Consider the following 20,182-nt stretch of genomic DNA (forward strand, 5'->3'; position numbering starts at 1 on the left):
GAGGCTGGGGAAAGGGCGATGGCCATGAGAGGTCCCCCGAAGGATAGAAGTACAAGTGTGTGTGTGTGTTTGTGAGCGTGGTCTCGCTATAGCAGCAAAGATCCTGGTACCACTGGACCCATCTCTGCCCCGAACCTTAAATCCAGGTGAAAGCTGAGCCTCTCTTGAATCTACCCAGGTGCATCACCCTGTGTTGAATCCTCTCTTGGTTAAACAGTACTTGCTGTGTTTCACGTGAGTGTAGAGCACTTTGCTCAGTGCTGAGGTCGATAGAAGCTGCTGGAGAGTTGTCATCGTCGCACTGGGGTCAGAAGTGGTGGTGTGAGAGAGGTGAAGAAGAGAGTGCAGCCAGGGTGGAGCTCTCCAGGACGGTCCTCTGACCCGGTGTTCAGGGGGGATGTGAAGACGGCTGATGCGACGGCGGAGTGTTCACGTGTGAAGCCAGCAGGGCCGAGTGCGTATCTCCCTGTGTGAGGGTGACGTTATCAAGAGCGAGGGAGTCAAGACGTCACGTAATCTCTCCATTCTTTTATCGTCCGTTACAGCCAACGCTGCTTTTATTGAGCCCAGGTTAATGAGTGGCTCAGCTCAGAGAGCGTGTGAGTCGGAGGTCACATGACAGGGACGGCTCGGATGGGGTCAACCGCCTGAGGTGAAATCCACCTGCAGGGACCCAGAGGTCACCACAGCTCCAGCCCAGCTACTCGTGAGAAGACAGGCGCGATTTCATGGGATCAAAAAGTCAAAATGGAAAGTTGAATTTACTGTTACTAATTCTTGTGATTTATCTGGATAAATACTAAATACTTTTAAATATAAATAAAAGTAGAACATGTTTATAAAAAATCAGTCAAAAAGTCAGTTCATTTACTTGTAAATTTTCAGAACTGTAGTAATAATAAAATAGATAATAATAATAATAGTAATAATACTGAGAACTACTGAAGTAAGTATGGTGAGCTATTACATTAATAAACTGCTAAATAAAAAAACACATTTTAGAGCCTAAATGCTATCAATGTGTCCTGAAAAAGGCATCTCTCAGATGCACAACTTAATAATAACAATAATGATATTATTATTATTATTATCATGCAGTTGCCAGGTTTACAGTGAGATGAAACCAATATATGTTTAATGTGTAAACTCAATAATAACAATGAATGTCTGAGAAGAAAATGCAATTAAAAATGATGTGGAATTGGGTTTAAAAATATTCCTCACATTTTACATGATCATATGGTCATTTTCATGTGAGAGTGAAAACTGTATTCAAACATATTTAAAAACATTGTTTATATATATATATATATATATATCTGCCAAATTATAAGCAGCAATAGAAGTTTACGCATGAGACTAGTATGAAAAAGTACATTTTGTGTTCAATATTTCACTATGAATAAAATGAACGATTGGGCTGCAGAGAAGAGAGGAGGCATGGGGTGGATTGAGTCACGTCTTTAGTTGATGACAGAAATCCCTCCATCAGCTGGGCACGGTTGATTTCGACACAGAGGAAGAGGATGTTACACTCGGGCTTATTGTTCAGGAAAACACAAGGTCACAGAGGATCATATAAAAGACAGCACATCTGCTGTTGGTTCTCAATAAGTTACAGGAAACTATTTACACTTAAGCTCGTTGGTGAGAGCAGCGGAGCGGATTCATATTTACAAGGCTGTACACAGAAGGCCGAGCGGGCGCCACGACTCGCGGCAGGTGAGGGAGCGAGCGCCACCTATACGCTGTTGAGCAGCGAGTTGTGGATGCTGTCGAAGGCGCGGGTGTAGACGTCGTCTTTGGAGCTCATCCCGTCCAGATACTCTGTGGGAGAGAGGCGGGTTCAGTGAGCAGAGCAGAGGGGGAGGCCCGCGGCGGCTGGCTCACCTATCCTGTCGCAGTAGCTCTCCATCTCCTTCCTGTGCTTCAAGTACATGGGCCACACGTGGCCGTCGAACAGACCGGGGGGGTCGGGGACGGTGTAGGTTCTCGTACTGCACAGAAGGAACATGTGGTTCAGCAGCAGCGCAACGCCATGGCTATTCATATTAACATTCAAGCTGCCTTTATTTAATTTTCGTGTTGTAACTGTACATTTTATACGCCTCATCTGACATTAATAAACTACTACACAGCCAATAAGAAATATTTTAGAGCCTGGCTCTTATCACTGTCAGGTGAAAAAGGCTTTCCACAGACATTTTATTTATTTAATAATAATATTTTATAAACAATAATATGATTATTTTTTAGTTTCATAATTTTATTTTTTTACTTCTAAAAACGTATTTTAAAAACATTATTTTTTGATCATTTTCATTTGTAGCTAGAGTTAATGGACAAAACCTTTTTCTCTAGTAATCTTCTGTATGCTAAAAAAATGTCGTAATTCATTTATTTTGCTGAAAAAATGTGTAAAAATTAAAATATTTTCTGTCTATTAAATTAATTTATTATATATTATAAAAATATACATCTAAACAATATTATGATTATTTAGATTTTCATAATTGTAATTTTTATGATATTAAAACATATTTTTTAAAATCTTCATTTTATTTAGTTTTTGAGCCCTATTAAATATTTTAAGAAATTTTATGAAAATATTTATTGATAAAAAAAAAGAAGATTTAAATGACATGTTTTCCTCTAGTGATCTTTCGTATGCTAAAAAAAATCAGTGTGCATTAAATATCTTTATTTCATGTTTATTTATTCATTTCGCTTTCTGAAAATAAAAACTAATAATTTAATAAAAATTAAAATATTTTATGTGCACTGAATGAATTTTAATTTTTCTTTAACTGTATCTGAATTTGTAAACCATTGTTTGTGCATTCAATTAAACTTGGACTATTTCGTTTGCGCTGAAAATCTTTTTTGTTTGCTGAATTTTGTAAGTTTGTGGAGGTTGACTAAACTCCGTCAGCTACTCTTGCGCTCCACCCTGGGTGCGGTTACCTCCTCCTCAGCTTGCACTCCTCATACGGCAGTGAAATGTAGAAACACTTGTCGTAGACGTCAATGAGAGGCCTGCGGACAGGGAGAGAGGTGAGCGTGACGGGTCTGGGGTCGGCAGGTCACGGGGTCAGGACAAGCACGGGCGGCGTCTCACTGGTAGTTGTAGATGAGGAAGCCCTCCACGATCAGGATGTGAACGCTGCCGGGCTCCTCGGCCCCCGGCGACAGGCCGACGCCGTGCGAGCGGGCGAACTTGGCGGGGTTCTCCTGCCAGCCCCTCACCGTGTTCACCATGGCCTCCATGTCCAGGGCGCTGATCACTGGAGAGAGCAGGGAGGGACAGAAGAGCGCGTGTCACCACACGAGCGAGCAACGCCGCGCTGCGATGCGTTCTAACAACACATCGGCCGTGTTGCTTTGGTTAATGTGCAGGTCTGAAAGTGATGATAATGAATGTGCAGGAAAGAAAGTGTGACATTACTGAATGGTTTCTTACGCCAAATCCATTCTTACCATCCCACTGTCTAAAGCCGTCCTCCCCGACTTCTATCTGATCGGGTTTCTGAAATAACAGTCACCAACAAAACATTGCTGCAACCTAGTAACCAGTCGGAGCTGATCACGCCTGGACAGGGCAAGTCAAGGGTCATCTCCACTAAAAGTCCCGCGCGGATCCGCCACGTCGCAAACGTCTTTCGCTCGCTAACGGCACGATCATCGGCCAGTCAATTCGGTGGACGCGGTTTTTGGGGCTTCCGAGCAGCTGTTTAGTTCACCCGTTGCGCGGGCCGACCCTGGGTTTTTACTCTTAAAATGGCAGCGTTTTCATTCAGTGGAAGCAGGGATGTGACTTAGAGTGGCGATGCTCGACCTCTCCCTTGGCTGTCCAGGACACAATCAGCCAGATGCATTACTAGGCTACTGCCATGACAGCACAGCTGCAGGTCAGACTGGAGGCTTCAAAAGTCTCACCTTGCCAGCAGACACTTCAAAGGTTCAGAGGAAAGGGGAGGCTCTTACCTTGAAGAAGTCATCTTGGTGCACAACACAACAGTTGGGTAATGTCTTAAGTAGCCTATTTGTCAAAGTGGTCTTCCCACCGTTGGTCACTCTGAAAAGGAAGCGGGAAATCAGCACCTCTGTCTCCGACCCCGGGGTCATGTGACTCATGCGCTCACCCTCCGATGCCGATGATGAACTTCATGCTTCTGCTGGATGTTGGTCGGAACTCAGTAAGTAAAAGAGGGGAACCAAACTAAAGCAAGCTCTCGCTCTCCAAGTCTCAAGACCTGCCTCTCTCCTCCGCCGCTGACGTTCCCTCCTTTTACTACTTCATTGATAGACTATCTCACCGACGGGCTTTTAAAGGGTCCAGCGGCGGCGTCAGCGCCGCGGACGGCCAATCCGCAACAGACTCCAAAATCCAGAGGGAGGTGGAGGGAGGAGGAGGGTGGTGCGGGGGAGGGAGGGGGGGTGCGTTTCTCCACCTGTCGCTCAGGGTCAAGTGGATACAGGACATGCAGCTCAGAAGTCTTCCACACACACACGTCTCCCATTGTGGCTCTCTGAACTTCTGAATGAAAACAAGGTCCAGGTTGAGTCACGTGACACGCTCGGGTCAAACTGTGAGTCACAGTCTGCAGTCGGCTCTGTGGATCCACACCTTATCACGGGACGTTCACACACATGTATTTCATTATTATGAATTATATTTTCATTTCTTACAGATTTTTATGATTATTATTGTAAATACATTTTTCATAACTATGACAAATAACTAATATATATTTATTACATACTTCAAACAAGCTGATTTACAATTTTCTTCATTATTATGGATATGAATTTATGAAATTATTTATGACACATTCATTCGATTTTAGTGCTTTTATTTTGTTTTATAATTCAAATTTTTATGATCTTATGACTATTAGAGCTTTCATTTAATAATAGTTTTAGCATTCTGAAGAGGTTAATAGACATTCAAACATTAAAAAAAAAAATTTAATCAACCTTGATATTTCCTTTTTTTAATTAATCTTTTTAAATTTTAGATGATATTTATGTTGAGGTTCTTTCCATTTGTGTAGAATTCCAGTGTTTGACTCTTATGCCTTTATTGAGATTTTTGTCTTCTCTCAAAATGTTCAGACCTAAAATGCAACATTGTCCTCGTATTTTTAACATATTTGTTATTATATTAATATTTCAGCATTTTTTCATGTTAAACAAACAAGCAGTATTTTTTATTTCTCCAGTTATTTTATCGTATTTTTGAAGCGTATTTCCCCTCCTCTCCTCAAAGCTGTGCTTCGACAGACAGAGGATCTGTGTTTTAATCCTTGACACGCTTGTGTCTCTCAGTTGTTGTATGAGTTGTGAACTCAAACCCACTCTCTCCTCACCGTTCCTGGGACGATAATAAAGATTTACAGTCACCTTTATAGGCCGTGGACCATCAAACTAGCAGGTCATGAGGCTTGACGTGTTGCTTCAGAGACAGTTGACGTTACAAAACTGCCCCTCGTGGCTCCAGTCCAATCTAGGACATGAGCAGACTGAGGCGTGTCAAGCATGTGGTCCAAATACTTTCTGTCCCCTCATCTCAGCGTGACAGAGTCATTTGTCAGAGGGATCCCCCCGACACCAAGCCTTCGTTTCCTCTCAAGCTCAGTCGCCGTGTCTGGAGACAGAGGGACGGCTTGGTCTCCATGGCAAGAATTTCAGTCGTTTTCAGACAAAACAGACATGTGGCGCTCAAATGCTCAACAACAAAACTGGGAGCAGTTTTAGCTGAAATCCGACAGCAAGTCTGTTCCAGGCCTGTAGAAGGAGGAGCATTTAGAGGGAGGGGGCCATTTTTCAAAATAAACCTGTTATAAGTTTGAAATCACAAACATTTAAAACGTTATTTTGATGTGAAGCTACTCTATTGTTAAGTGAGATGGGACTACTGTAGAGAAAAAGTGGATCTGAAAGGACCTTTGAGGAAATATTGCTTTTCTTTTTCAGACTATTTCATGTTTTATGCTGTTGAGTTTTCCGCCCTCCAACCACCGGGTGACGCTGTAGCCACCATAATACTGCGTTTGTTTAAAACAGAAGAAAAAAACGCCTGTCGCGGTATATGGCCAAGGTCGATACGTAGATATTTACTATATATTTATCTTGTTAATCTGAAACCTGAACATATCTGTATCATAGTCACTTGATGCGGAGAAGGTCACTTATCGGATCTAAACCAAGTGTCACAAGCGGAACTATTGTGCGTTGCTCGACGGACTGTTTATATTGGTGCACCGAGGTGAGCAAAGTGAGCATGATTGAAAAGTCACGTTTTAAAATGCTATTTCTCTTATTAACCTGCTGTAGTGTGGTTCTAAAAATAAAGAAATACACATAGGATCTTAATAGCAACGCTCACTGTTCGTATGAACATAAATGCAATTTATAAACAATAAATAACGAAAACAATTGTCTGGAATATAACTTTTTAAAAATAGCATATTTAACAAGAAATATATATATATATATATATATATATATATATATATATATATATATATATATATATATATATATATATATATATATAATAAATATATATTGGCTCTTTTTTTTAATTTAAAATTTTAAGTCAAATGTATTCAATAAACATAAAGCTTTTCACAGTTTGATTATGAAACAATATAGGGAGTGTTTCATGATGAGCTGTTCAAATACCTGTGTCCACTTCTTTCTGTTTAGTGTCGCTATAAACTTAAACGTAAGTCACCGTGAAGGTCTGAGTGATTGAACAGATCAGCAGGTGACTCTCACCACTCACCTTTGCTGTGTCTGACCTGGATTCCAGAAGGAATAAAACTTTGCAGCTGCTTCCCATGTATTTATTTTACAAACATGAAATGGCACGTTTCCATAAATAACCACGTATCCTCTTGATATACAACAGTAAATCCACAACATGAACACCAGAGGGATATCAACAAGCATGCCACCCTGCCTCAGGAACAACCACAGGAAGCCCAGGACACGCTGGCATGTCACGGCTACGTACACGCTTCACTCTGCACCTGAAGACGCCTGAACCGCGATGAAACGCATGCAGCTGATCGTGACTCAGAAGCAGATGACGGCTGGAGATGCTGGGTCAGGGTTTCCGGATCTCCCCTCAGGTGTTGCCAGAAAGCTTCCAGGCCGTAAAAACCAGTCGTCTCTATGCACACAACACTGGGATGGAAATGGACGCCATGATTGTCTCAGGTCGGCTGCCAGGTGTTTCACAAGCAGCAGGTGAGCTCTTCAACATTGAATCCACTTTGTTAAAAGCTCTGCACTGGGGGAAAAAACACTATTCAAGCAGTTATCTCAAAGGGCTTTAAAAATCCGACTGTATTTTGCTTTGAACTTAAGGCCTCAGATCGAGAAGCCTCATCCAGGCAAACTGCTCTTCATATTTGGTGCTGGTTATATAATCTATAGAAGGTCAGCGGTCGTCTGGCTCTCAGTCAGGAGATGGGGCTCGTGTCCATTCCTCAGATGTCATCCAGATGTCTCAGGTGATATATGGGTGGTGGAGAGGAACGCAGCTCGGCGGGGGAGGGGGTGTGGTGGTGGTGGTGAGGGTTTGGGCTTCTAAAATAACCCAACCTGCTTCACCCGATTACAGGAGTGGCAGGATCAAAAAATAGAATTGATAAGTGTGCGAGCCTCTTAAAGAGCAGAGCAGCTGAGCTTTACATAACAGCGAGTGCAGGAGGACGAGGAGGATGATGATGAAGAACCACCTGATGTGTGTGCTGAGGAAACATGACGCAGCAGGAGGCGTGGCCCTGGAAGACAAGCGTTCCCTGAGGACTCGGTCGATTTTTGAATTCATGCTTTTCATTCATCTTTCATTGCTGTTGCTTCGGATATAATAATAATTCATGATATTTTAGACAAAGATTATATTGCTTTAGAAAGGGTGTATTATATACAGAACATTAATATAGAATACATTTCCAGGATTGGATTCTGCATTTTTTTTGTCAATGAATGTTACACATTCTACAATTTCTTAATCTGATGAAAAATAATATATATTTTCCTACTTCAATATATATATATATATATATATATATATATATATATATATATATATATATATATATATATATATATATATATATCGTTTACGCAATTTTCACCAAAATAAAAAAGTCACTTTTCCCCTCCTGGAGACTTTTATCCATAACTTTTTAAATCTATTTTACTGTTTTAGATTCACTTTACTTGACTTATAGTATTATAGTATATATATATTTATATAGTAGTAAGTTTTTTTTTTTCATTGTTTCAACTTGATTTCATTATTTAACAGGAATGTAATTTTCCAACTTCGACAGCGATGGTTTTGAAAGTGAAGTAGAATAAAGAGGGTGTGAGCGTCACATATTGCTGGTGACTCACGACCCCAGCACACAGCAGTATGTGCTCGTGGCAGTGGAACCCTCCGTCCGCAGATACTCACCTTAATGTCCAATGTCTGGGCCCAGTTCTGCCATCATGGACTTCGGCCTGGAAGAGACAGATTAGAGTCAGGCTCTCGCTCAAGCCCAGTCAAACATTGAGATCAGCGGGTTAGCGCTTCAGCTGCCTTGTTATTTTTGGGCCGAATATCTTGACACTAGCTTGTTCGACTGTTTACAGCCGGAGTCAAATGTGTGTGGTCTGAAAGCCCTCGGATCATTTCTAACGCTGAACGATGAATATCTTGCTGTAAAATAAGGGGAGAGTTTGGACTGCAAATAGCTGTGGACTGTATGTACTGGGGAATCAGGTCACCTTTCTTTAGATGCAGACGAGCCGAGCTGCTCCTGCTGCAGCCTGGAGGTCAGAGATACTCTGTGACTCTTGGTTACATCAACGTATGGCACAACTGACTCACCTCTCCCGCTGGGCTTGGATCTTCTCGTCATCGTACCTTAGTATATCAGAGAAAAAGAGTCAAGACAGATTGAATGTGTTGGTTTTTACGCTATACTTTACATCTTTCCCACCTAAAACCAATTTAGTTTGAGTTATTAAATCCTGGAAGTGTCATTTCTCCATGAATATTCACACTTGTGGCGCAAGTTTTCCGAAATTTCGTTGCCATCATATAGTAATATGTTTTGTGCAATGACAATAAAGAAAGTCTAAGTCTAAGTGTGACCTCTGGTGGTGGGAAGGACTTACTGCAGCACGCAGTCCGGGATCTGAACGTGCTCCATGGGGACGATCTGACTCAACTCCTCCAGAGTGTGGACGTAGCGGATCTTCTCGATGAACTTAACACTGCAGGGGACGCACAGCACTTTAATATTTATCGAGAGAAACTCCAACATTATTACAGATATAAAGATGTAAATTCGTGAATACACTAATCTGTGGATATTAAAAATAAATACAGTAATAAATGAAGGGAGTGTGGAAAAAAGTTAAAAAATGACAATAAAATTCGATAAAACTAACATGAATTCTAACATGAAATCTTTTAAATTTAAAGATGTAAGAAATGAACAGGGGGAACGACACTATAAGTAAGAACATAACGTAGTAAAGGAGTATGATGAATTAAACAATAAAAAAATACAAAACTAAGAAAAAATGAAATTACATTAAATACATGAAAAAAGCAACCACAAGACATTAAATGTCATGGTTAAGCTTTATATAACATATATGAAGGTGAAAATATATGTAAAATATATTTGTCCATGCAACAAGATGAGTTTTATGCAGTACATTTTCTAATAGATTTTTTCAGCTATTATTTTAGAGATCAATTGCAAAATACAGAAATTAACTCTTGAATTGACACAAGAAACTGCTGTGATTCAAGTCAGAGCAACAGCAGTGAGTCTCACTCATGCTGTGTGTTTCGCTGGCGCAGGAAGCGGTGCTCGCACCTGATGAAGGGTCTTGAGATGGCCAGCACGGTCCGGATGAACCAGCTCGGGTGAGCGATGATCAGACACTTGAGGTTCTTCCTCAGCCTGCCGGGAGTCATCATGAAATTCTAAATGACATGAGAAGACACGGAGCAGAAAGCTGTTCCCGCTTGAGTCTCTCACTTCCTGTCAATCATCTGGTAGCACTTCTTCAGCCAGCTGATCCCGGGCATCCTCCTGCGAGGGGTGGATCCGTTCAGGTAGATGATCATGTAGTCCTCGGCCACCAGCAGCTCCAGGCTGCTCACCACGTACCTGCAGAGCACAGGAGAGGTGACGCCACCTGCTGTCGCCAACTGCTCTCCAGTCTATGCTCCTTACAGGAAGAGGTTCTCCATGATGTAGGCGTACTCTTCACAGTTGCTGTCAGGCAGGTAACAGGCTGCAAACACGATGATGGCGTTCAGGCCTTCACCGTAGTAACCTGGTGGAAGACAGTCAGCCGTGTTTATGGCCTGTGCATTATGACCGAGAGGCTACGAAACAAGACAAGGTTTATCTCCTTTTCTCGCCAAGTTCCAAACCCATTTTCATAGTCAGTTGCGCGTAAATACATATTTGAAAATGAAAGGGCGAGGATTTTCGATGCGCCACCAACTGGGATAGAGGAGGCCCTCGTAATCCAGTTTTGTTTTGTTTTCAAGGAATTATTCGTTGCTGGGAAAATGGGAGCAAATAAAGAGAGAATTTATTGAAGAAATGGAAACTCAAGTCCGTGTTCGTGGAACAACCCAACAACGTCCTGATGCCATGAGCTCATCCTCATAACAGCCTCTTTTTTCTTCTTTTCTCAGGCCGTCTCTTCAGTGAAAGCTACCAAAGAAAAAGGGTTCGACTCACCTCCGTGCGTGACCACCCTGAGGTACGGCCTGATGACCTGCATGTCGATCCGCTTCTCCTGGTCACCGATGATCACCGTGCGCCACAGACGGCCGGACGAGTCCCTCTCCTCCTCTCCTTCTCCAGGGAGACGTTTGGCGGTGGCCACAGGAGTGTCGTCTGCCATCAGGGGTGAAGAGCGTCACTTCAGCTGCGTCCGGGATTCAAGAAACCGCCGTCTGACCTTCCCACTCCAACTCGTTCCCGTTGTTCATGAACTCCAGCGAGTCGGTTTCGTCCGGCGTCTCGATGTCGTCCACGTTGATGTCCAGGTCGTCCGGCGTCTCCAGGAAGTCGTCGGACAGCACCGAGCCCTCGCTCTGGTCCAGCGACAGGTTCATGTCGGGCGCGGTCAGGGTGCGACGCTTGCGCTGGGCGGCCGACTCGCCCACCTTCAGGCTGCTGGGAGGGTCTGTCGAGGAGCAGCGCGGGTCGACAACAGTGCTTCAGAAAGCATCGCTGCTTTGCTGCATAACTCACGGCTCCTGCTGTCGGTGAGGCCGCACGTCGAGTCGCCATCCTCTGGAAGAGGCCTGCAGCAGAACACCAGGGACTGAAAGTCAAGTTAAACTCCTTCATTCCACCTTCCCAAATCCTCCCCGTCCTTCACTGCCATTTTCAGACGGCTACCGACTACATGACTCCGGACACTTCTGCTTCCACTGGCCCCAAACACAAGTCACTTAGCTCCTCATTAATGCGCAAAAATGAAGCAAAATAACCTCGTCCCTTTAGCAAACGTCATCTGGAGCAAGCTGTATGTGTTCAGTGGACTCATACTGACAATCAATCATTTTAAAATCAACGTTTGTTTTGTGTCCAAGCCCAAAAACCTTCTCATCTTGGCTGGGTTGAGCTGATGCTAACATTAGCGCCTGCTAACGCTCTCTCTATGGGAGAAGATATTCCGTGGTGATGGGCAGATGAGGCTTCACGAAACAGTGTCCTGCTTCTTTATCAATGAAACTCACATCATCATCTAGCAAGCATTTTTAGTGTTGAGTCAAGACTTTACCCTCCTTGACGCGGGGTTCTTGTCCGCACTTTTGGTATTTACCAAAAGAGGAAAAATGCATCAAAGAGGCTATTGACACAATGTACAGGGAAAACTGGATGGAGTTCCACAAAAACAACCGAGTCAGCTTTCCAAAAACAGAAACAACAAACAGCTCACAATTAGTTTTCCAACTGAGGGGTTTCCGCTCTCTGCCACCACCACACACCCTCTCCAAACAGTACAAAATGGCTTCCTTAAATCCCCCTTTTCTCCTCCCCTGGACCAATCGCAGGGCATCAAGTTCCATTTTAAACTTAAGCACAGTTTCAGTCTTTTCATTTCAGTTGGAAAGTGGACTATTTCCACCTATTTATTTTTAAGAGGCCTACATGACAGCAAATATAATTTGTGACAAGCGAGTGTGCGCCCTCGCTGAAGGCAGCAGAACAGTGTGAATTAAGTTTGAAGACGTTTTGCGATCGCTAACCGGACTAGTTGTGGAAGCGTGTGTGCGTGCGTCTGCCTGCAGCCCCTGAGCGGGAGGGAGGGAGGGGGAAATAGAGACCACGCAGGAGCTCTCGGTGACGCACTGTCGGAGCTGCTCCGTCACACTCCTAAACAAGTCACATGTGACGTGATGGGAGACGTATGACTCACACAAGGGACGTTTCTCTACTCCCACCACTGTTTATAACCGATTTACAGAGCCTCGGGGGAAATATTTTAAAAGGTCAAGATGGTAAAGAGACTCATTGAAGACTTAATGGTTTCAGTTGTTTGAGTGTTGAAACCAGCACACAACAAAAAAAAAAGCTTCACCTTCAGAGGACTCTTGAATAAGCAGTTTACCTTGGGAAGTCTTCGTCCTGCCATTCATCTTTGACCTCCATGCTGTCCATGCGCACGGACCCCATCTTCGGACAGAGGACTCAGCTGACTAGGAGGAACAAAGGAGCATGAACTCTGTAACATCTGGGTGGCCTCAACGACTCCACCAGAAGCTCCGAACAGATCCCAGTGAAAAGCAGTGGGTATGGACGTTCCTCTGAGTTACTTGGTTCATAAATGCTGGGAAACAAGGCTCAGAAATGTAACACTTGCGCCTCCAACTCCAATCATTTGGCAGACATCATCAAACCTACATATGATCTGTTACATAAGCAAAACCAAAGGCAGCTGCTCGCGTCAGAACTCTGGATTTTGGTTGCAGGCGTCACCGGTCACAGACTGAGCGTGCGTGCATGTGTGAGTCGGCGGTGGAGGAGCCGTGACCTCAGAGTTCATTTGTCCACTGGCGTGGCACTGATGTGCAGCTGCAGGACACGAGCGAGCGGCAGAAGTGAATCAAAGTGGGCTAAAAGCGCGGAGGCCTCGGGCTGCCGCGGCTGCCGCGTCGCGGCTCTGAATAGCTCAGAACCCAATGACATGTTGTATTTACCAGGCTATTTTTATTTACCCACAACCACAGGGACTTTACAGCAGCACCTCCGTGGACGACACTGATAAAGATTCTTATTAGATTCATGAAATGAAAAAAACAATGCTGGACGACACTAAAGAATGTACATGATCTCAACCTGGGCACAGTCTCACCAGCTGGAATGTGGAGTGAAGTCAACCTCTTGATCACATTTCTGCCTTTCAGCACCATCATATTCAATTGTTACCATCTTGCTTTGACATAGCATCATCACTGTACCCAGCTGACAAAGAAAAAACATGACAAAAACACAATACATTCTGTCTGAAACGTCAAAAAGAAACCAGTGTTGCTTCATTATTCGAAACAAGTTACATTTCTACATGTAGAAATGAAGATGCTGTCGCTTATTTCCATGCACAAGTGATTTTCCCTCCCCAATATTATTCCCCAACACGGATTTAATCTTCATCATTATAATGGCGTGTGCGATGAGGTCAACCGGACAGCAGGGGGCAGTAGAAGAAGAGGCTGCTCACAGAAAACCTCCTGTATGTTGGTATATCCTCATTTTGCAACTGCAGTCACACAGTGAAGTCTGATTTATGATTCCATTTCGATTTATGACTGGATTGTTTGTGGTGTTCCATGAGATCAAATGTCCGGTTGCAGCCCGTTTTAAACGGTGCCGCTCACATGACCGGACGTGCTGTTTATTTCATTTAAATTTGTTTGGGGAATAAAAGCCCCACCGACAATCAAATCATGCCTAAGGTTTAAAACCAGCCCAGAAAGTTTCATATGTCTTGGAGTTAGTGTGTTTACAAACAAACCGAGCTTTTATAAACCTTTAATCTCGTCCTCACTTTGTGCGACTCCCTCTTAGTCTGCTTCTTATGATGGGAATCTACATGCCACTATTTTGTGATCACAAAGATATTGGCTTTGTTTTTTCATCGCAGAGGTATCTATCTTTGGCAGAGCTGGGAAACTCCCCTGGTTTCTAAAGAGCACATTTGAAGTTGTGCTTCCTTTCTCAATAAAACGCTGCAGATTGATCACTTGAAAACAAAGAGCTCTGGGAAGCCCGAGGATGAAAGCAAACACGGTTGGTTTACGCTGGAGACCTGCAGCATGTGTGGGCGACTGCTCATATCAGAACTGCTGACTGACGCTGCACGTGCTCAGTAGGGATTTGTGTCCAGATGGAGGGATCACTGCACGAAGCCAGGTGACCAACATCTATCTGGTCTGATCGACAGTTTTGTCGCCTTACTTTTCGAGCTAATGTGGAATATTTGGATGGAAGCAGGACCATCACGTCACTGGTTTCAGCGAGGAGCTATTTTTGTTTCGTGCTCGGCTCGAGGTCATGATGTTAAATGCAGGCTCCAGCACATGGAGGAAAACAGGCTGCTGAAGTCAGACCTGAGGGCAGTGTCATGAGAGGGTCGGGACACTATCTGCACTGTAGGTGAAGGCCAACTCAGAATCACGAGGAGCCGTGGTTGGAAGGCTTCCGCAGAGTTCAACCACTGACACCAGTCCTTCTGTTCCTCCACTCCACAAGTCACACTTACTCCTGAAATCAGCCTAAAACATGATGACCATCTTCTGACTTGGTTCGATGTGTTCAACACTCACGCTGAATGGTGCCATATTTCTACTGCATTTGATCAAAATAGTTCATTTTTAGGTGAGAAAGGGCTCATTTTAATGTCAAAAATATTTTTAAAAGATCACATCTATTGCGCAATCCCACTTTATATATATAAAAAATAAATACATCTGAAATATATTGAGGAAGCGACAGGAGATTTGGATTTATTTATCATTTAGTTTGTGAATGAAAACAGCAGATTCATCAGGCAAACCTTTCATTCTCAGCCAAACTATGATTTTAATATCAACGACCTACATGTGTTTTATCTATAAACGTGTCAAATATATTCCAAGCAAATCAGACAGCAGCGTTAAGGAGCCCTGACAACACACACAAGGAAAAACTTCAATCCAATAAATGCACATTTTCTCACCCTCGACACATTAAAATGCATTTGTTTCAATGACGCTATCATGTTCTACACAGTCAGGACATCACTGGAAGCAATACAATTGACGTATTGAAATGACCTATGTCGGGTTATTTTTTACATGCTTGAATCACATCCGAACCTCCATTTTTGGTCCATTTTAATCGTATTTTCTCCACTGTGGAGTTGATGGTCAAAATGTTTTGCCTTGAAAATTGAATTTCACGGATCAAGAAAAGCATCTGGTCCCTTGGAAGTGACTGGTGCGCGTGGATACCACCCTCAGATAAATCCCTTCATCCCACGGCGCCAATACTCACAGACTGTAATTAAGACGACCTCCTCAGCGAGACTTTTTCCATGCTGGTGTCGATCCGTCCTTGTGGCCTCGGCCGGGAAAGAACCATGGCTGTGGTCGGTTCAGAGAGAAACACGCAGTCAGGAGCATCCTCAGACAGCAAGCATCTCCACGCGTCTCACGCTGCTTTTTGACAGAAGATAATCCGCCAGCTTGAGTGCTGACGCTCGCTCTCCCTCTCTGCCATTGCTGCTTCTCTCTTACCCCAGGCTCTAATCCCGCGACGACGATGATGATGATGATGTCACCCGGATGGCAACTGTGTTTTGATTATGCAACCCAGCCCGCCTCTGCTCGCTCGGATTTGCTTCAGCTGCGCGCCAGGCCCCGGGTCATCGTCAGCTGCGCTCCCCTCTCTCACGTTCGTTCTAGTTCCAGAGCCGCGGTTTCGCGTGTTTACCGCCGCCTGCGAGCCAGAAGTGATGGACGTCCCTCCTGTTTCCTGGCAACAGCATCCTCCTCCTCCTCCCTCGCACGTCCGCCCTCTCTCTCTCTCGCGCTCACGTTTCCTCACAGGCCAGTTTAAGCTCTCTCCTCCCGCCCCCTCTCTTTCTCCCCTCCCACGTTCTGTCTCAACTGCAAAACATGAACAAATGGACGCCCGAAGTATCCGGTCATTACTGCTGGTATAAGGCCCTGCCCGTAGTGTCATCACAAATGCCGTTTTTGCTCTGTAATTTTGGTGAATATGATCGAAATTCGCAGATTCATGACCCTTTTGCGACCGTAGTTTGGCCGCCATATTTGTTTACAGGCGTAATTTCGCGGAGCGAGTTGTGATTGATGGGACGTCTGACGCAGGTAACAGGAGTAAAACGCATATAAGTTCCACACTTTAAACAATCGTTGACAAAACCGACTCATAACGTTTTAATCGGAGGGTTATTTTGGCGGATTTTTTTCGGCACGAAGCTCCTCCCCCTGCTCCTCAGTGCCGTGCAGCGAACTGCTCTGTGGAGCTGCACTGTCAAACGTGAGCAAAAATATCTGCCATCAAAATTCAAGTGGTTATATTTATTTCATCAAGCGGCAAGCGCTTGGTTTAGATCAAGCCAAATTTTAGAAAAATATTTGAGTCTAAACAGCAGTATTCCTGTCAAACAATTGCAGCCCCGCCCTCAAATCAAGCGCTTATGAAAATTATTGCCCGTGTTTAACCAGGAGTGTGGACAGTTTTTCATATAATTCCAAGGGCTGTCTCGCTCAGACGTTCAGAATATTATACGTGATTTACAAAGAGCCCAAATTTAAGTAGCCCTGTTGATTTTATTTGACTTACTTACTTATCAAATAGTTTCATTGTAAAGTCACAAATGAAAGTATCATATGTTTTATGGTTAACAATGATGGAGAGGCACAAATAAATCAAATAGCTGTTCATTGGACTGAAAATATCGTCCCCCGCTTCTGTGACCACTTATTTTTATTGTCATGCAATTTTTGGCAGGAAAAACTGTGCCAAATATAAACAAAAAACCTTGTCATATTATGAACTACACCATGTTATCAAATCAGGAAAATAAAGAAAATTCAGAGAGTAGAAGGTGAAACACAATTTTAGAATCTGAATAGTAAATAAAAATCAATACAAATCACAAAAAAACAATAGTAATAAATAAATCTTATATTGAGTTTGAAAACATACAACATTTGTTTGATTTATTTTTATTTAAATAATGCACATAATAATAATAATTTGATGCTTACTTTATTTATCTGATTCCTATTTTTACTAATTTTGGCATATTAAATTGTTATTGTTAGATCGGTTGAAAACGTTCTAAATTCTTCTGCAAAAATAATGAAGGTTCGTATGTGCGTGGTGATTGAATTAAAGTGAAGGGTGAACTGAATCTTTCAGGTGTGTGTGTGATTCCCAGCTATTTTGCCACAAATAATTTCCCCATTAGAACAAGAACAAAATGGTATTCTGACTGAACTTTACGGGTCAGTCTCACAACAAAGCAACAATTTACACCATGCAAAAAAAAAAAAAAAAAAAGCCAAACTTACAGTGCAACAAATGTGCGTTTACAGTAACAAGGAAGCCTCGTCATTTTCATTCATTCTTCTGTCGCTCCGGAGAAAGTTGTGTGTACAACCGCAGCCGCGTCGCTAGATGGCAGTGCGTCTCTGTCTCTCATTCTTCCAGACCCGGCGAGTCACTTCCGTGGATAAATACACCGACAAAACTAAACGGAAAAACAAAAAAGCAGTAAGTCATGGATGACAGATCTCCTCGTCACACGAGACACAAAACACAGGAACAGAAAATAAATTCACATTTTGCGATATGAATCTATTTGTTCGTCACGACTTGTGTAACATTCTAAATATTTTATTTCCAAAATAAAAAAGAAAAAAAATCATCCTGCCTCTAGAGAGTCTGCTTTTTTAAGTAAACGTGGAAATTGGAGGTGCAATTTAATAATATTTTGAAGTAGATGCAAGAGGCTTAACTTTTATTTGACTCCTTTTATCCATTTTTCCCCCTGATGTCTTGCGTCCCAGGAGCGGAGCATCACCAGGGGTGTCCACGGTTTCTCTCTAATAAGACAAGGTTCCGTCTTTACATCAACAAAACACATCCGTGGATCCTCAAAAACACCTCCAACACGTGTTTAAATCTCTGATTTCACCACATGTATTCTGCTGAGATGCTCAATTCAGAGATGAAAGGCAGAAGCGGACGTGAAACGTGAGTCTTTCCGAAGACCTTGTGTGACCTCGGAGTGATGTTACATGTTTGTGTTCAACAGCATGAACCTGTGATCGGCTGCTGACGTCATCGCCGTGCTAATTTCACCTGGGCGTCTCTGCCCACCGGGAAGCGCCGACTCCGACTTCCTGGGCTGTGAAGTCATCCAAGAGGGAGGTTTTGGCCGGAATTCTAACCACCATATCCAGACACGATGGAGGAGCAGGAGCGGGATTTGAATGGACAAACCTTAAGGTCAAACAGACGACGCAACGGAAGCCGACACACATCTATAGAAGCCAGCGCGTGGGTGTGTATTAGAGGGCCTGATTTTTCAGACTTTGTGTGTGTATCATGAGTGACATCAACGGATGTGAGCAAAGCGGATCCTGTAGCTTTGGGTGCGGCTTTATTTCCTCCCGACTCAAATTAGCAGGAGAAGGAGATTAAGCTCCCCGAGCAAAGACCTGGCTCAATATGAGGAGGCCGCCATTAACACGTCACTTAGCCTGGACGCTTTAAAACAATAATGATTTAATCACCTTACAGCGGCGAGCAGCGCTGAGGTCTTGCTTTAAGCATGAAAACCACGGTAATAAAGTTAAGGTCTTACCTGGAGGAGGCGGTCTGGTGCCAGGCCAACCGTTCTGTAACACGCCCCCGTCTGATCTGCCTTCTTTCCCAACGGGAATTCAGGACACTTGACATGTTTGCTCAGATGTTAATGGAGTGGATTGACTTAACCAGATCTCAGGTTTTGATTTGGGGAGTTTAGATTTCATTAGGTGCAGATCAAGCCGTGCAACAGGAGTGAGCGCTGCCTTGGACTTGGTCACCTGGAGACGAGAATAACCTGCTCCACATCTGGCCTCCACATCAGCCACGCGTGACTTGACTCAGAATTGAGTTGCAGGACTGATGGCTATAGCCCTGATATGGATGGGTGTAAATCCAGGGTGAACCTCCGTCAGAGTCTCAGCTGGTCATGAAGTTTGTTTTTAGAAATAAACAGGCTGCAAGTGGATGGTGAGGTCTGGACCTCCAATTCAAAGTTAAAATTTGCGCTGATGAAGATAAATGTATATGTTTACGTAACACGGTGAAAATGGAGAAAGGAGTTGCTGTATGTAACTACAAAAGTCACAGCTATGGTTTAAAATATAAGCCATGAAAGATCTGTGGACAAACATAGACGTGTCGTGTCAAGGCAATTTGTGCTCAATTCCTATTGTTTTCATGACTCCAGTGCCATATCATATTGGTCCGTGAGGCGTGGCTTCTGCCGCACTCCACCAAGAAAAACATCCGTCTCTTGCGTGATTTAAATTGCTCACACATTCTTTCAAAAAGCAGTTTTCAATATTGGTTTGACAGGTTGTATTTGGAGTTTTCATTTGATGACACACCACGCATCTGAGAGGCCTCAAACTGTCGCACCAAATTTGCGACCGAGAGGCGAGCTGAGCCAAAGCTAACCGTAGCTAACCGCGAAAACCAATGTTCAGTTCAGTTGTTGAAGACTGGAGCTTTAAGCAGCTAGTAGCAGACACTCATCCCCTCGACAGTAGTGGGTGAAAAGAGGATCGGTCAGTCAGGATATATGGCAACATTCTGGTATTTAACAGGTGAAGATTACATTGTGGGTTTGAGCTCTTCATTGCTTATTTAAAAGTGAATAAAAGTTATTTATTTCAAAGTAAACACTTTGACTTTAGCATTTTCTATTTGTCATTTATTTTGCTTAAGAAGTTGCAATGTTTTCTCTACCAAAAATAACAATATTTGCGTGCGTCTTGGTTGTGGAAAAAAGCAGAAGAAACAATTGGTATCGGCCTGTTGGGACTTTCAAAATATCGGCA

At 43.3% G+C, this 20,182-nt stretch overlaps 2 protein-coding genes across 17 annotated transcripts; both read right to left on the bottom strand.

Annotated features, from left to right (window-relative positions):
* Positions 1-1,462: 1,462 nt before the first annotated feature.
* LOC128769946 (nicotinamide riboside kinase 2-like) lies at positions 1,463-6,393 on the bottom strand. 4 transcript variants are annotated; one of them, XM_053884097.1, is made up of 7 exons: positions 4,143-6,393; positions 3,985-4,075; positions 3,478-3,526; positions 3,119-3,284; positions 2,965-3,036; positions 1,891-1,997; positions 1,463-1,827 (listed from the first exon to the last, which is right to left on the bottom strand). In XM_053884097.1, the coding sequence occupies exons 1-7, from the start codon at positions 4,166-4,168 to the stop codon at positions 1,742-1,744; spliced, it is 597 nt and encodes a 198-aa protein (XP_053740072.1). In that variant the 5' UTR covers positions 4,169-6,393; the 3' UTR covers positions 1,463-1,741. The 4 variants fall into 4 exon arrangements, with proteins under 4 accessions (XP_053740072.1, XP_053740075.1, XP_053740071.1 ...); XM_053884100.1 differs by lacking the exon at positions 3,478-3,526; XM_053884096.1 differs by having other exon boundaries at positions 3,985-6,393.
* A 188-nt stretch (positions 6,394-6,581) lies between these two features.
* atcayb (ATCAY kinesin light chain interacting caytaxin b) lies at positions 6,582-16,122 on the bottom strand. 13 transcript variants are annotated; one of them, XM_053884144.1, is made up of 15 exons: positions 15,830-16,112; positions 15,588-15,676; positions 12,664-12,751; positions 11,298-11,350; positions 11,002-11,229; positions 10,779-10,937; positions 10,260-10,362; positions 10,062-10,193; positions 9,897-9,983; positions 9,184-9,282; positions 8,894-8,929; positions 8,791-8,850; positions 8,477-8,523; positions 7,752-7,796; positions 6,582-7,194 (listed from the first exon to the last, which is right to left on the bottom strand). In XM_053884144.1, exons 3-13 carry the CDS (start codon positions 12,726-12,728, stop codon positions 8,478-8,480), a joined length of 1,068 nt encoding a protein of 355 aa, XP_053740119.1. In that variant the 5' UTR covers positions 12,729-12,751; positions 15,588-15,676; positions 15,830-16,112; the 3' UTR covers positions 6,582-7,194; positions 7,752-7,796; position 8,477. The 13 variants fall into 13 exon arrangements, with proteins under 13 accessions (XP_053740119.1, XP_053740117.1, XP_053740118.1 ...); XM_053884142.1 differs by having other exon boundaries at positions 6,582-7,300; XM_053884143.1 differs by lacking the exon at positions 7,752-7,796.
* Between the last annotated feature and the right edge of the window lie 4,060 nt (positions 16,123-20,182).

This window comes from Synchiropus splendidus, chromosome 13, assembly GCF_027744825.2.
Source record: "Synchiropus splendidus isolate RoL2022-P1 chromosome 13, RoL_Sspl_1.0, whole genome shotgun sequence".
NCBI lineage: Eukaryota > Metazoa > Chordata > Actinopteri > Syngnathiformes > Callionymidae > Synchiropus > Synchiropus splendidus.

What these genes read in the sequence shown, in the direction of transcription:
- LOC128769946 (XM_053884096.1), bottom strand. Translation starts at nt 4,134, where the DNA reads ATGAGTCACATGACCCCGGGGTCGGAGACAGAGGTGCTGATTTCCCGC. An exon ending in CGGCTTTAGACAGTGGGATG is followed by an intron (nt 3,285 to 3,477) that starts GTAAGAATGGAT and finishes TGCTCTCTCCAG; the next exon opens with TGATCAGCGCCCTGGACATG. An exon ending in GAGCTACTGCGACAGGATAG is followed by an intron (nt 1,828 to 1,890) that starts GTGAGCCAGCCG and finishes TCTCTCCCACAG; the next exon opens with AGTATCTGGACGGGATGAGC.
- atcayb (XM_053884143.1), bottom strand. Translation starts at nt 12,728, where the DNA reads ATGGGGTCCGTGCGCATGGACAGCATGGAGGTCAAAGATGAATGGCAG. An exon ending in CAGGACGAAGACTTCCCAAG is followed by an intron (nt 11,351 to 12,663) that starts GTAAACTGCTTA and finishes GTTCTGCTGCAG; the next exon opens with GCCTCTTCCAGAGGATGGCG. An exon ending in ATCCAAGCCCAGCGGGAGAG is followed by an intron (nt 8,851 to 8,893) that starts GTGAGTCAGTTG and finishes CAAGAGTCACAG; the next exon opens with AGTATCTCTGACCTCCAGGC.